The sequence below is a fragment of the Macadamia integrifolia genome, chromosome 12, assembly GCF_013358625.1.
Source record: "Macadamia integrifolia cultivar HAES 741 chromosome 12, SCU_Mint_v3, whole genome shotgun sequence".
Lineage (NCBI taxonomy): Eukaryota > Viridiplantae > Streptophyta > Magnoliopsida > Proteales > Proteaceae > Macadamia > Macadamia integrifolia.
Genome location: NC_056568.1, coordinates 436278 through 450014, shown reverse-complemented (window position 1 = coordinate 450014; position 13737 = coordinate 436278). Strand labels below are relative to the sequence as shown.

Below are 13737 nucleotides of genomic sequence, written 5' to 3'. Positions count from 1 at the left end.
TTTTCTCTTGAAAGTTTATGGGAAAAAATGGTCATTTCCTACTCTAAGTTTGAAAATTCTCCAAGTCTAAAATATCCAACATGTAATCCTTCATATTGTCATCATTGCCAGGGGGTGACAAAATTCGGTGTCTACAGATTTTCATTATGTTATTATTAAAAGTTGCATATTTTTTTAGTGAGCTTATGAAATGACAAGACTTAGGGCCTGTTTGATAACGTTTCTGCCGTTTCTGTTTCAAGAAACGGCAGAAACAGAAATTGCTGTTTCTGGAAACAGAAATTGCTGTTTCTGGAAACAGAAACAGGTAAGAAGGGTGTTTGATAAGAAGGGTGAGGTTTCAAGACCCACGAGTCCCCACAACACCAACAAGCTCACCATTTGCGCTTCCACCACAGCTGAGCAAACCGTATGATCGTCTCCCGATGGTTGCCAGAACTCAGGAGGTTCGCCATAAGACATCACAGAATCCGATAAACTAGTCGATTCCTTGCATCGTTCCTCACTGGAATCCGACGAAAGTTCACGACTTTGCGAATACCCTGTACCCTTTTCAACTAAATCTCCTCGTAAAGAAACCATTTTGAACCTATCCAATTGATTGGGCATCCTGGTCTAGAAATCGTCCCACTTTCTTCTATAACTGCGATGAAATCCCAATAATCTATTCCGGGAAACTGCCCTCGAAGCTACATCTTTGAAAAATTTCGACCTCAAAGCAACAGCAGCAGCAGCCGCCATGGCTCTGCTTCTTTTGTTCCCCAACTAAAAGCCACCAACAAGAAAGCTTTTTCCTTTTCAATCCCTTATCAGTACTGGCTCATACGTGAAGTAAAACGAAAAGGGTTTGCGGAATTGAAGAAGAACTCCGATGGGTAACCCTTGACTCTGCGATTACAGGCTTGACCAAGCAGATTTATTCACGGTGGATGAGGAGAGAGACGGGTCTTACAAGAAGGACGAGATGGATCAGGAAGAACTGCTGATTGGGTCTCTGGGAAGAGGAAAGGAAACGGGGGTTTCTGTGAAGGAGGTGGCATGGTGGGTTCAGAGGGAGGAGGTGAGGGTTCAGGGAGAGGAGGAGGCAGCGGAGGAGGGTTCAACAGGGAAAGGACGAAGGAGAAGGGTCTGTAGTTGCAGAGCTCCCTTCGAATGAACAACATAAATTCCCGTTGGTTCGTTGTTGGTTCGTAGGTCATCGATTTTTTGTGCCCCTTTTTTGTTTCGAGAAATGAGCGAAACAAGTAAAACTTGTTTCGTCATTCATGTTTCTTGAAGCATAAATTGTTATAAATTTCAATTTATGTTTCAAGAAACAAGTGGAACAGAACATTTTTACCAAATGGTATTTATGCCGTTTCTGTGTTTCTAAAAACAAGAAAACACAGAAACACATTTCTGGTTACGTTATCAAACGGGCCCTTAACCTCATTGAAAAAATGTGTTTCACAAAAAGCTACAAAACTAAAGTTATGACCTTACTGTCTTTATCAATTTTTATTACAACATGATTTTTTTTATTAATTTAAAAGTTCATTAAACTCTAAATTTAAAAAATAATATAATAATAAAAAATTAAAGTGAGTTTTCCTTAGAGGTGGGGAGGGAGGGAGAGGTGAGCAGAAGGAGCTTTCTAACTTCAATGAAATAAACCCAGGCTGCTCACTGCCCTATGCAGAGACATCACATGGGATTCATGGCATTGACCAATCATTAAAGTAAGGAGGATGAAAAATAAAATTATTTTTCTCACAGGTGTTTGGGCTGTAATTTGTGAATCAAAATGTTCACACACCGAAGCAACCAAACTAACACCAACCAAACACACACACCAACACGAATGCCTATTACAACCAATAGGTTCCATGTAGAAGTGGACAACCACACAAGAATCTTTCTACCTTTTTCACTTACCGAAAACACCTCCCATATGAGAGAGAGAGAGAGAGAGAGAGAGAGAGAGAGAGAGAGAGAGAGAGAGAGAGAGAGATGTCATTTGTTATTGTACGTGGGCACCTTGAGGTGAGATAAATGAAGAAATTGCAGTGTAATGGCCAATGACCCAGGACACAACTCCCCACTTCCAGTTCCACACCAAAAGGAATTTCTCAATGAGGTTGCCTCATGATTCATGATTCATGATTCATGAACCTGAGTCCCTCCCAGACCCTTATAAATCAATTCAATTCAATTAAATAAACTCATAAAATTAAATGAAGAAAGTTGCTGTTATTTTACTAAAAGAAGGGTTCCCAAAAATTCCTAACAGTGAGGAAAGCATAAGAAAAAGAACTTAACAGAAACTGATAGATGCTCAGTTACTTGGTTGTCCACACATACATGAAAACAGTACTGGAACACCATGGGATGTCTCACCAGCGTCTGAATCAAACCATGAGTTTGAGTTTGACTGTGGAGGAGCTAGGAGGCCATCAACAAATAATGAAGTTGGTTCAGAAGCATTCCTTGCTCGGGAGAACTCGTCTGCTTCATAAATAATTGGGCTCTGATTCCTTCTGTGATCGTTGGTAGCTCTCCTCTCAGCTTCAAGAAAATGACCCAGGGATGGAGGAGGGTTGTTCACACTATCAGAAGAACTATCATCAGCCCTAGAGCATAGAGAGAAGAACCAAGTTTTGGACCTGCAACTCTTCTTGTTTCTCAAGGCTTCTGCTCTTCTTCCCTCGCCTGATCTTTCTGAGAGCTCTAGAATGTTGGACACACCAATGAGGCTTCCTAGTGTGACACTCTTATCGTGGAAGAATGATCCTGTGGACTGAAACCCATCGCAATATGGAAAATTTAAAGGGAAGAAGAACAAGAATTAACAGTAACAGAAAAAAAAAAAAAATGTTTCTGATAAATTCTAATTCTCATAACCCACCTCTGTATCTAAATCTGAGGAAGAATCCGTGGAGGAACTCAAAGAACCAGTAAGCAAAGTATTAAATGAAATTGATCCAGAATAATCACGGTTCCTCACCAACCCAACTCTCACATTTAATGGTTGCAAACCCAGAGGCCATCCATCTTCCTGCCATCAAAATTGTCAAGATAAAATGAGAATTTTTTTTTTCCCCAAAAGAAGTGAATAGAAGAATGAGGAGAGAGCCAGCATTACAAAAGACAAGACCATTGAGGAGTGAGTACAGATCGTAGGTGAAGAAACAATGACAAGAGCAGAGACCCATCAAATTGAAATATCTGAAAGGGAAGAGCTCACCTGTTGAGCCATAGCTCCTGAAGTTCCGGGTCTGTGATTGAACCACCTCGGAGGAGGAAATAAATGTCACTTCATCTTAGACAAACACTAAACCAGAGAAAGTAAGCTTGTTTTATAATTTGAAGACGGACGAAATCAAATACAAATTAGTGGGTGAGAGGCCTTACCATCTCTACGGTTTCTCTGCTATCTTTGGATCCATTCCGATGACAGATCAAACAAGGAGCCCAAAACATAATTATGCTTTCAAGGAGGTAACACAGCAAGACTGAGGATGTTTCTCCGTGCGGGGAGGCTGCACCTGTTATCAAAATGACAAAAATATCCCGGACTTTGCGCGGTCAAAACTTTTGATTCTCAAACCATGCATGCGTAGCGTTATTACAGATAGGAGCTGAATCGGCTGGACCAACAAAAAATCTATTGGTTCAGCTTGGGCCAAATCTTAATTGGTTTCATTTAGGGTTGGGGTTTTATGGAACCAATAGAAACTAAAAACAAATCAGACCAATCAGATATAATAAACAAAAACCGAAAACTGGACCAAACCATTAAAAATTGAAACCAGACATAGCCAAGATTTTCTCATTAATGTCCACTCCTTGTGTATACAAGTAAAACTGAAACACTACTAGATCAAACCCAATACTGGCCTGATTAACTAATAACAAGAAGTGATAAGAAACCGGATCAAACCGACCATATGACAGCTTTGTCCTTGACGTATATCGTAATTTTCAGACCAATCAAAGTTTGCCAACGGGGCAAATACGGAATTGAAAAGTCTAAGACACACACGGACAAAGTTATACATTGATGGAATGGTAAAAATTTTAATTTGCGAGTATGGATTTCAATAAGTATCTTATTCAAACATTTTTTAAAACATTCTATAGTCAAAATTTGTCGCATTATTCGTTCCACATAATAAAACTAGGTGTCCAATCTGAAACATCCCATTTCTTAGCCAGCCTATCCTAGATTTCAAAGGAGAATCATCATTCATCAAATAGTGTGAGCAAAGTCTTCTGCTGCCAATGGATGAACTAGAATTTAGTAAATAGGGTTCGGCAACGTTCTTTTTTCCCAAACTATAAAGTCCAAACACAAAATGTCTGGCCAACTAAGTAGGGGGCATAGTCTCCACTGGAACTCGGGAAGAGAATCCAATAAAGAAAACAGAGGGGGAGACGCTTTTTGCTTTTTTTCTTGTAGGTATTCCTCCTAGCTATATTCTTTTGAGTGTCCCTCTTGATCCACATTCTACAGGTTACCCGTTTTCATACAGCATCAACCGAAACACTCAAAAAGTTGAAATTGAAGTTAATTTCTAAATGATATTACAAGGGGACCATGTATGCAGCTTTCTCCTTCCTCCCATGTTTTGTTTCCTTTCTTTACCTCTCACCCTTTTTCGTCTTTGTTATTCGTTTGCATTGAATCTTAGACTTCCAATTTGATGGGTGAATTGTCTTCTACCCCACGGTGTTGACTCCTCCACATATCCGTTCAGATGAGAATGAACCGGAATCCCTTTTCGAGTACACTGATTGGTCTATATTTTTCGACCACCATTGGTAGCACCAGGTCGATACTCTCCAATTCCAAGCAAGTCCTGCAAATTTCCATCTATAAGAAATAGGAACATGTCCCATGTACTATACTAAAAAGTCAAAATTTATCCATTCTTTAAGAGACAGTATCATCACTTACATGGTGTATCTTCAATTATACTCAACAACACAGCTAACAAAACATGCGCTTTACATAGAAATGATGAGTAAGAAAAGCACCAGAAGAAAGGTTGAATTTAAATGTCAAATATAATTATGCTAGGAAACATCGGATCCAGCCTAGTTTGCTAACATGGGTTAACTGTTAAGGGTGAAAGATGTAAATACAGATATTACCATCTGATTGGATGGCTTCCCAAACACCAGAATACTGAGGAGATTATGCATGGTATTGGCAATATGTGACCCCAGGAAGAGAAATCAGAACTGATAACCTCAGGTTGCAAGTTTCTTAGCCCACAGTTTAAGCCTGTGTTTGGTATGCATTCTCGGAATAGATTATGCATCTATAACCCATTATGAACCAAGAAAAAAGAGATGAATCAGGTTTCAGAATGTGTTACAAATCCATGATCCATTCCGAGAATGCATACCAAACATAGCAAAAGATTACAGTTCAAATGTATACTTTGAACACTGTCACAATTTATAAGATGCAAAAGTTGTTTAAAGTTGGTAAGCCAGCTGTTTGGGCTGACAATGAGTCCAGTTCCAATTTAGACTAAATTTACGCATAGGTGATTATAGTCTACGTCTTGTCCCAAGTTTGACCTCGGATAGAGCCTATTGGAGGGCAAGGATCGATGTAGCCGATCCCATTTAACTGAGATTCTCCTAACTTGCTAGGTCCTGTGCCTTTTTCCTCTTACTTTCATTTCATTTCATTTCATCTTATTTCTCATATTTTGTTATTACCTCAGTTTTCCTTTTGTGTTTTACTTGAATTCATGTAGCTGACCCCATTAAGTTGGGATAAGGCTGAGTTTGTTGTTTGTTGTTGTTAACTTGTTATGCATAGGTCCTCCACAACAATTTTGACACTTAACATATCAAGATCATCTCCACTTCAAAGACAGATCCAAAGTTCAGTCAAGGGTTAATGTAGTATTTCTTATAAAAAATCAATTTGCATCCATTTAAGTTCACTAGGATTAAGCATAATGCATTTCTCCACATCAGCAAGTTCATGGAACACAACTTGTGGAACTCAGAATTTATATCCAAAATTCAACAATTCATATGTTTCCAATGGTAGAAATGTCTTACCTGAGGCCTTATTAACATGAAAATTCTTCATGTTTCTCCAAAACCTATATTCAGATTCATAGTAAAGCCTCATCGTCAACTTGGCTTCCCAAGTTGGGATAGCTTTAGGGGGAGAAGTATCTGGGAGAGAATAAAGAGAGCAGCTTCTTGTTTATCCAAATCAGACAGACATTTTGAGCTTATGGTCTGGGCAAGGTTCAGAGTATGGAGTCGGGAACGAGATCGGTTACCGCCAATTATGATCCAGCCTGAATCAGAATCAGCCAGAATTGATTGAAACCCTACAAACAGAATTGGTAGGAAGAAGCAAAAATTTGACAAATCTGTGAGCTTTTGGAGTTTTTGATTCACTAAACTAGGGAATCTTGCTGCAAGAGGTATGTTCCATTGATTTCTGTTATTTTACTGACTAAAAGAGGGGGAAAATGGCCAAAAAAGAAGATCAAACATGATTCACCACCAATTAAAGAAATGGGGTTCAAAAATCGACTGGAATCAGGATTGGGTCAGTGCCTGACTTTTAAATGGAACTAGCAGAACTCTCCAACCACCAGGTCCAACAGTTGCATTAAAATATTGGCATAAATCATCAAGTCAGAGTAAAAAGAACAACACTTCAGAAAATTAAATAGATAAATAACTATAACTTCGAGAATATTCAAATGGATCCAGCTGGAGGTAAACAGTAAACCAACATAAATCAAATCACAAAATAGCCCAAGATTGGAAAAGAAAGCACATAGGATGAACATACCTGGCATGCTTTATTCTTAGCTCTGGTTTCTGCTGTGCTGGGAATGTCATGGTTTGGTTTCAAAAAGCGTTTCTCACGACGTTCACATGACCCCCATCCATCTGAGAACCTACCACCTCTAGTCAAAGGACCATATAACAAAAAGTAAGACAAAGAAAGACTATTAAAAACTACTACATGTTACAGAAGGCAAAGAACATACTGCATGTGTGCACGAACCACAAATTCAGCTCGCTGCACATTTCGGTTCTCATCAAACTCAATAGTCTTGTCTTTGATTTCATAGGATAAATTGAAGTAAAATGATATCTTCCTCCATCCTGAAGAACAAAAATGTTATTCAGTCCAAGAAACATCAGTTTTTAATGCAATGGCAGAAACAGAACCCCAATAATTTCAATGTTACCTGATTTCTTTATAAATGGGCTCCCAGAAATCACAGTGTAATCAGATTTCTCTAGAATCTGTCCATTAAAGTGGCAAAAAACAAACATATCAGTCATCTCCAAGCAAGAACAACTGGGTTATCAAGTAGGAAATAGCACAGCATCTGGCAGAAACATTGTTCTTTTTTATTTTCTTCTTTTCTATCAGTGAACAACAACATATATATACATGGATAACAATGCATTTTACATGCAGCACAAACTTTAGAGATTCTAATTTAGCAACGAAATGCGGGAGGCATCCATGTAGAGTCTTATGGAACAGGCATGAGAGACTAATTTAGTATAAAAATGTGGAAGTATCATAAGAAATTAAGAAACCTCCAATAAGTTCTTGCAAATGTACATCATCATCCTATCCATACTAACACCAGGAAACCAAAAGTTCTTTCAGTGCTTAATGCTATCAAGAGTGTCAGTTATATCAGCTTCTGTACATTTTAATCTGAAAGATACCATCTGATATATAGGTCTGTATCTAACTGAGAGATTTACAACAACAAATATATAGGATTTCTCTCTCTTCATTTCCTTTCAACTCTTTCACTTTCCTGTTCTGTTCTTCAGTCAAAACCAACAAACACATTGTGTTCTGGATGGGGCTAAAATGAATTTAGGTGAGCTATGTTGAATTGAGCATTACTAATACCAATCATATCCATACACATCCACCATATGTTTCTTCAAATTGACTTACTAGTACCTGCATCAAGCTAATAGTTCAAACTATTGAGATGGTAATGATTCTTATGAATATGTATGCAAGTAAATAAGGCAAAAGGATATAGAGAAGCAAAAAATGGTCCTCATTAAAATTAAGTAACACAACCATGATAAATTAATAAAGTATTACATAACATATGGCAGAGGATGTTCTTAAATTAAACTAGTTATCCAAGAGGTGCTATGAACCATACTAACAAGCTGAAGCCATTAACAAATTTGTGCATTTGATACATCAACAGAAAAACTTGAGAGCTGTAAAGCAGACCAATGCCACATTCTTTCATGTATAATCCCAACTAACTGATATTTGGAACATGAATAGTGCTCCATAATTCTATTATATCTCAGGCCATATTGATGCTACCTGATGAGACAGCTGAAATGGCCTACTAAACAGCAATCAACAGTTCAGTTATCCCTAAACTATCTAAGATAGGATTAAAAACATTGGTTAGGGAAGGTGAAAATATAAGGCTCTGTGAGGGAGAAAAAGAGATACTTGAGATTTCCCAAGGATGTTTGAAGTCAGTTCTCACATCTGTCACTCTCACTCTATGCTTCATGCACTTACTAGAGCAGGAAAAGGGGCAGGCCCTTAAAATAAGTGGCCTGAAAGAGATTTGTTTGAAAAGTCTAACTGGAAAAGAATTTTAGTAGAAAGTAGCTCAGTTAAAGGGCCACAACCCAACATGCTACCTAATACCTACTTTCACACCCTTGGAGGGGTGGACCGAAGATGGTCCTAATCTTCTGACTTTTCTTGCATCAAGTGGCTGCCCTCAGAACCAAACTCATGTCTGAGACCATTTAAAACTAACTAGTATTGGAAGCATAAGTAATCTCAATGAAGTGCACAATCCCAAAAAATATGGACCCATTGACAGTGTGCCCAGAACATGGTTTTAAGTTTTGGTTTCGGCACCAACTGAAATGAAACAAAGGTCGATACGAGTTTCATCCAAGTTTCAACCCTGTTTTGACCAAAACATAGTTGAACCATACATATAATTCACAGTTTTCAACCAAAACATGGTCTAATTCATAAGTTTCGACCAAGACCCTCTTGTTTCAGAGGTTTCAACACTGCACCTTGGGATTTTGCCAAAAATTGCAAGTTTTTTGGCCAAATAACTTGATTTCATCCCATTTTTTTGTATTCTTCTACTTCGCTTCTACCGCTTGGATTTGCATGATTGGAAGTAATGATTTTTTCCCTAAATCTAATTATTTGAAGAGTTAGTACATAGACATAGTAGTTTCGTTTCAAAATTTCATATGTTAGATAGAATGGCTGGTGGACGATCCTTGATCCTTCGAGAGCACCGGTGGGGTATGGTGGCTATAAGGGTGCTATGGTGGATCTTCTACTCTATTCCCAACACTAAGTATGGGGGTGGGTCAGGTGTTGGGTCATCTTTCATTGACAACATCTTCTCATATCCTGCCCAAGCATTAGTGCAGACTCCACCTAGTTCCAATCTCTATGAGCCATTCCCTAGGTTGGGATACCTCCGGTATATTGATGATGAGGCTTATAGATGGGTTGTCATGTACTATCAGAACCACTAGGAACAAAATATATTATGGATACATATGTGTTTGCATTTGGAGGAGTGTCAATGAAATCTTTAGTCATACGTAGCTCGTGGATTAGACCCGCCAAGAAACTCTATGTGGTATTGATTGTTTTAATTTCATATTTACATTTTCAATAGCTAAATATATGTAGTCAGTGTTTATAAGAGCTAGTGTACAACAACATTCATCATACGTTAGCAAATTTGGGTCCAAACAGCAAGTACCATTTTTGGGGTGTGTGTGTGTGTTTTTCAAACTAATTCATGGAATAGGTGTAAAATGGTGAAAATAGGCAGCACAAAAAAAAAAAAAAGGGTCAAAAAACCATTTTCTGGGACTCAAAACCTAGGTTTTGAATTTGACCCAGAAAAATATTAGGTTTCAATAAAAACTTGGGAAGTTTCGGTTTCGGCTTGGGTCAAAACCTGGTTGAAACCCGAAACTTGGACCTTGGCCCAAAGTATTACCCAAACCTCAAACTTGAAACTATTGGAGTACGATGTCTTGTATGCCGTCGCAGTTTACTCCAGGGAGTACTGATGCAGGGCCCCCAAACAGAACGGCCGTCCCTTTCTATGTGAGCAATCTGAGAGAGGTGTGAAGATGGGCACTGTAACCCTATCTCCATTGATAGTGAAGCAGAATCTCATTTCATCGAGAATGTAGCAATCTTTTCAAACCTCATAAATCTGTGTATGTTGCTTGTTCTTGTTTTCCATTACTTTCTGCATCGTTTTTAGGGTTGCGTTTCTACAGAAAAATATTAAGATCAGATTTGAATGCAACTGATTCAACAGGAAACTTTTTGACTCCCATTTTTTAAGATGTTAAATCCATGATTAGCAAGAGTATGTAGGATAGAATTATTTACGAATATAGTCAAAGAAACACAATAATGCTAGGGGACAAGATGAGAAAATTTCAATTAAGATGGATCAACCATGTGCAACAAAGACCAACAAATATAACAGTGAGGATTAATGTGATGCAAGTTGAAGATGTTCAACTGAAAAATGTCATTTCCATTAATGAGTAATAAATGAGTTTAAAAGTCAAGAGTACTTATAACAGAAAGCACAGTCAAAACAGAGTGGAATGGTGAATTGGGATTCATTAGCCAGCGCAAAGTAGTTCGGAAAGGGATCATGTGGTTAAACTCAGTTGAGAATAAACTCCTCAGGGTTGCTGGACCAAACCAAGCAAGACTGAAGAGTGCATGGAATTTTTAATGTATATGGATCACTCAGAGAGTCAGTGCCCTGATTCTCCATTAACAGGTCACTTAGAAAGACTCGACAACAAGTGCAATTATGAGATCTACTATTTATGGTGGTGCTAATTGAAACTTAATTTCAAACCACTTTCCACAAATAGATGATCTACACACTGTCAACAAAAAAATATAAGAAGGGGGGGGGGGAAACGGCTAGGTATTAAGGAATAGAAATCAAGAAACCAACGTAACAAGTTACGTGGTGAGATTTTGCAAAGCTAAAAAATTTGTGCATTGCATTTTAAAGCTGGAAATGCTAGAGAACCAACATACAATATCGGATTGAATTCTTCCAAAAATCAATGGTTAAGGAAAGCAATTAGGACACAACCTATATGCTGAAAATTTGCTAAAATACTAAGTCCTATTACGAAGAATCTGTACAGTGCATTAATCTCAAGATTGCGTCACTAGTTTAAAATTTTCATGGAGCTTCAATCATTGCAGAGAGAAAATAAAAAATAATAAGAATATAAGAAAAGAAGAAGTAGAGAACAATTTAAAAAGAAGTGAAAGAAGTAGTCACCGCCATGGCTGCATTCTGGTATTCCTTGAAAAGAGAGACGGAAGGGAACTGGCCGGATAAGCTATGTGGCGTTTTATTACTGTCTTCATTCCTCCTGAAATAGGACGGAGAGGCACCTGAAGTAGGACTGATCTCTTGAACAAGGAACCTCTCAGCGTCAGGCGACGAGTACAACGGTGTCGTTGGAGTCCGCTGCATATGCTTCAAGACAACTAATCGATTGTCTTCAGCGCAATCAGGACCACGAGATCTTGCGATTTTCTGTGGACGCTGACAAATCCATGGCTCTTGTAAGACCTCTCCATCAGCTGAAACCCTGACATCTTCCTCCAACGTGTAATGGCTCCGAGAGTTTCTAGAGAATTTGGTGACAGGTGAGGGATTATTGGGAACAGGACTGTGAACTTGAAGATTGGAATGCTTGAGCACGTGAGGTTTGCGAGAATTGAAGGAGGAGGAGCGAGAGGCGGCTGCGGCCGAATCTATCACGGCCCAAAGCTCTGCGTCGTCAAGGTCATTGTCTTCAACGACGGAAAAATTGACTGATGACGCCATTCTCTCTTTCTCTGCTCTCAAGCCTTCAAGAAATTAGGAACGCGAAACGCCAAGAAAGCCTTTCAATCTCAGGCTCTCTGCAGTCAGCTCAGCTTAATAAGGGTTATGTTGTTTTGCCTTTCCTCTTTTTCGAATTCAAACTTATGAATCGAATGGACAAGTTTGGACAATTTAAGGCTCCATTATTACGACTTTGTCCTGCCAGCTGTTGCTTGCTGGTGCTCTCTGGCCTAACTTCCGAACACCCAGTTCAGATAACGGTCGTTCAACTTCGACCCAAACGCAGATATAAGCCTCTTATAACTTGATCGGAACCAACCGACCCCAGTAACCAATCAAAACCAATTGTTTATAGTTTGATGAATCGTTCATAGTCTAGACAATATGTTTATAACTCAATTAAACCGTTTAAAATAGGTATAAAAATGAATATTTGAAAATCTGAATTTAACATGTCTATAGGGTTATCATTCACATACCACCTATTCGTGATTTTTTTTTTTTTCTTTCTCCATACCATTTGAGAGTGACACATGTTGCCATTAAGATTGCTTAAAGGGGCATTTATGAAAACAAAGGAATAGGTATCATCACAAAGCTAATGTAAACATATGGATAGGTGATGCTAATGTTGTTTTTAATTTTCACTTATGTTTGAGAAATAGAATCTCTTCGATCATGGGATTTGACCATTTGATTGAATTAAAGAAAGGGTATTTCCAACCTCATAAGGTCTATAGGAGTCGATGATGAAAGAATACAAAATTTTGAGCGTATGAAATCCAACTCCAAACTAAATCTAGCTAGAATTTGGAGTCTGGGAAGGACCAAACAGCGATATACTATCCATAATATTCATTGAGAATGAAAACTTGGAAGGATCACACAAGAAGTGCCAAAAGCAGCAAAATACTAAAATTTAGTTAGTGTGAGGTGGATTTATGAAATTTAGATCAGGTTTACATACGAGATTGTACGTCCTGCGATGGATTTGGAATTCATTTTTTTCCTCTTCATTAAATAGATTTTAAATTTATGAATCAAGAGTGAAAACAATCTCATACACGTGAACCTGATTTGATCATGCATATATGCGTGGAATAACCCCAAACCGGTTGGATTCCCAATGTTCCAGATCCCTTCTTTGTGGGAGGACTAAATTCTACTAACAACCCATCGATGACTTGATCTCCTCTATCTAGCCAGCCTTTAGTGGACAAAGCATAAAAGTAGTTTCAACTACTGTCCCATATTACTTAATTTCTGCAAATCTGGTTACTGCTTGACCTTTCCTTTTTTATTCTTTTTTGGGTTTATGCTTCTTTTAACTTTGAGATTTTTTTTTTTTTTTTTTGGGTAACGACGTTTCAGATTTTTTTAATGGGTAGGTATTGTTGAGACCTGAGAAATTAAATCCTTATCAATTGGAATGATCATGTTGTAACGTAGGATGTTTGTTTTTCATTTTTTCGGAAAATAGATAGGTACCACGATCTATCATAAAGGATGTTTTAAATTGACTCAAGAGAAGGTATAATAATAATTAAAAAAAAAAAAAAAATTGGGTGTGCAAATTGCAGAACCATGAACCCACAACTAACTGCAAATTTATTTCTAGCTATTTTGGATATCTTGTGGAAGGAATCCAAAGAGATCACTTAGTTAGCACCAAATCATTCACTAGCATTCCAGCCCAAGAGAATTAACCATTTTTTTTTTTTTTCTTTTCTGAAACAACATATGTAGTACCTTAATGACAAAAGAACCTGGAACAGGTTCGTTTGGAAAGCAGCAGATAGAAAATATTGGTGTCTCC

At 38.1% G+C, this 13737-nt stretch overlaps 2 protein-coding genes across 3 annotated transcripts; both read right to left on the bottom strand.

Annotated features, from left to right (window-relative positions):
• Window positions 1-2209: 2209 nt before the first annotated feature.
• Window positions 2210-4024, bottom strand: LOC122057101 (uncharacterized protein At3g17950-like). Of its 2 annotated transcripts, none has more exons than XM_042619105.1 (4): window positions 3391-4024; window positions 3224-3310; window positions 2885-3034; window positions 2210-2776 (listed from the first exon to the last, which is right to left on the bottom strand). In XM_042619105.1, the coding sequence occupies exons 2-4, from the start codon at window positions 3233-3235 to the stop codon at window positions 2315-2317; spliced, it is 624 nt and encodes a 207-aa protein (XP_042475039.1). In that variant the 5' UTR covers window positions 3236-3310; window positions 3391-4024; the 3' UTR covers window positions 2210-2314. The 2 variants fall into 2 exon arrangements, with proteins under 2 accessions (XP_042475039.1, XP_042475041.1); XM_042619107.1 differs by having other exon boundaries at window positions 3224-3254.
• A 200-nt stretch (window positions 4025-4224) lies between these two features.
• Window positions 4225-12017, bottom strand: LOC122057100. Its single transcript, XM_042619104.1, has 5 exons — window positions 11367-12017; window positions 7224-7281; window positions 7020-7137; window positions 6818-6935; window positions 4225-4838 (listed from the first exon to the last, which is right to left on the bottom strand). Exons 1-5 carry the CDS (start codon window positions 11919-11921, stop codon window positions 4779-4781), a joined length of 909 nt encoding a protein of 302 aa, XP_042475038.1. The 5' UTR covers window positions 11922-12017; the 3' UTR covers window positions 4225-4778.
• Between the last annotated feature and the right edge of the window lie 1720 nt (window positions 12018-13737).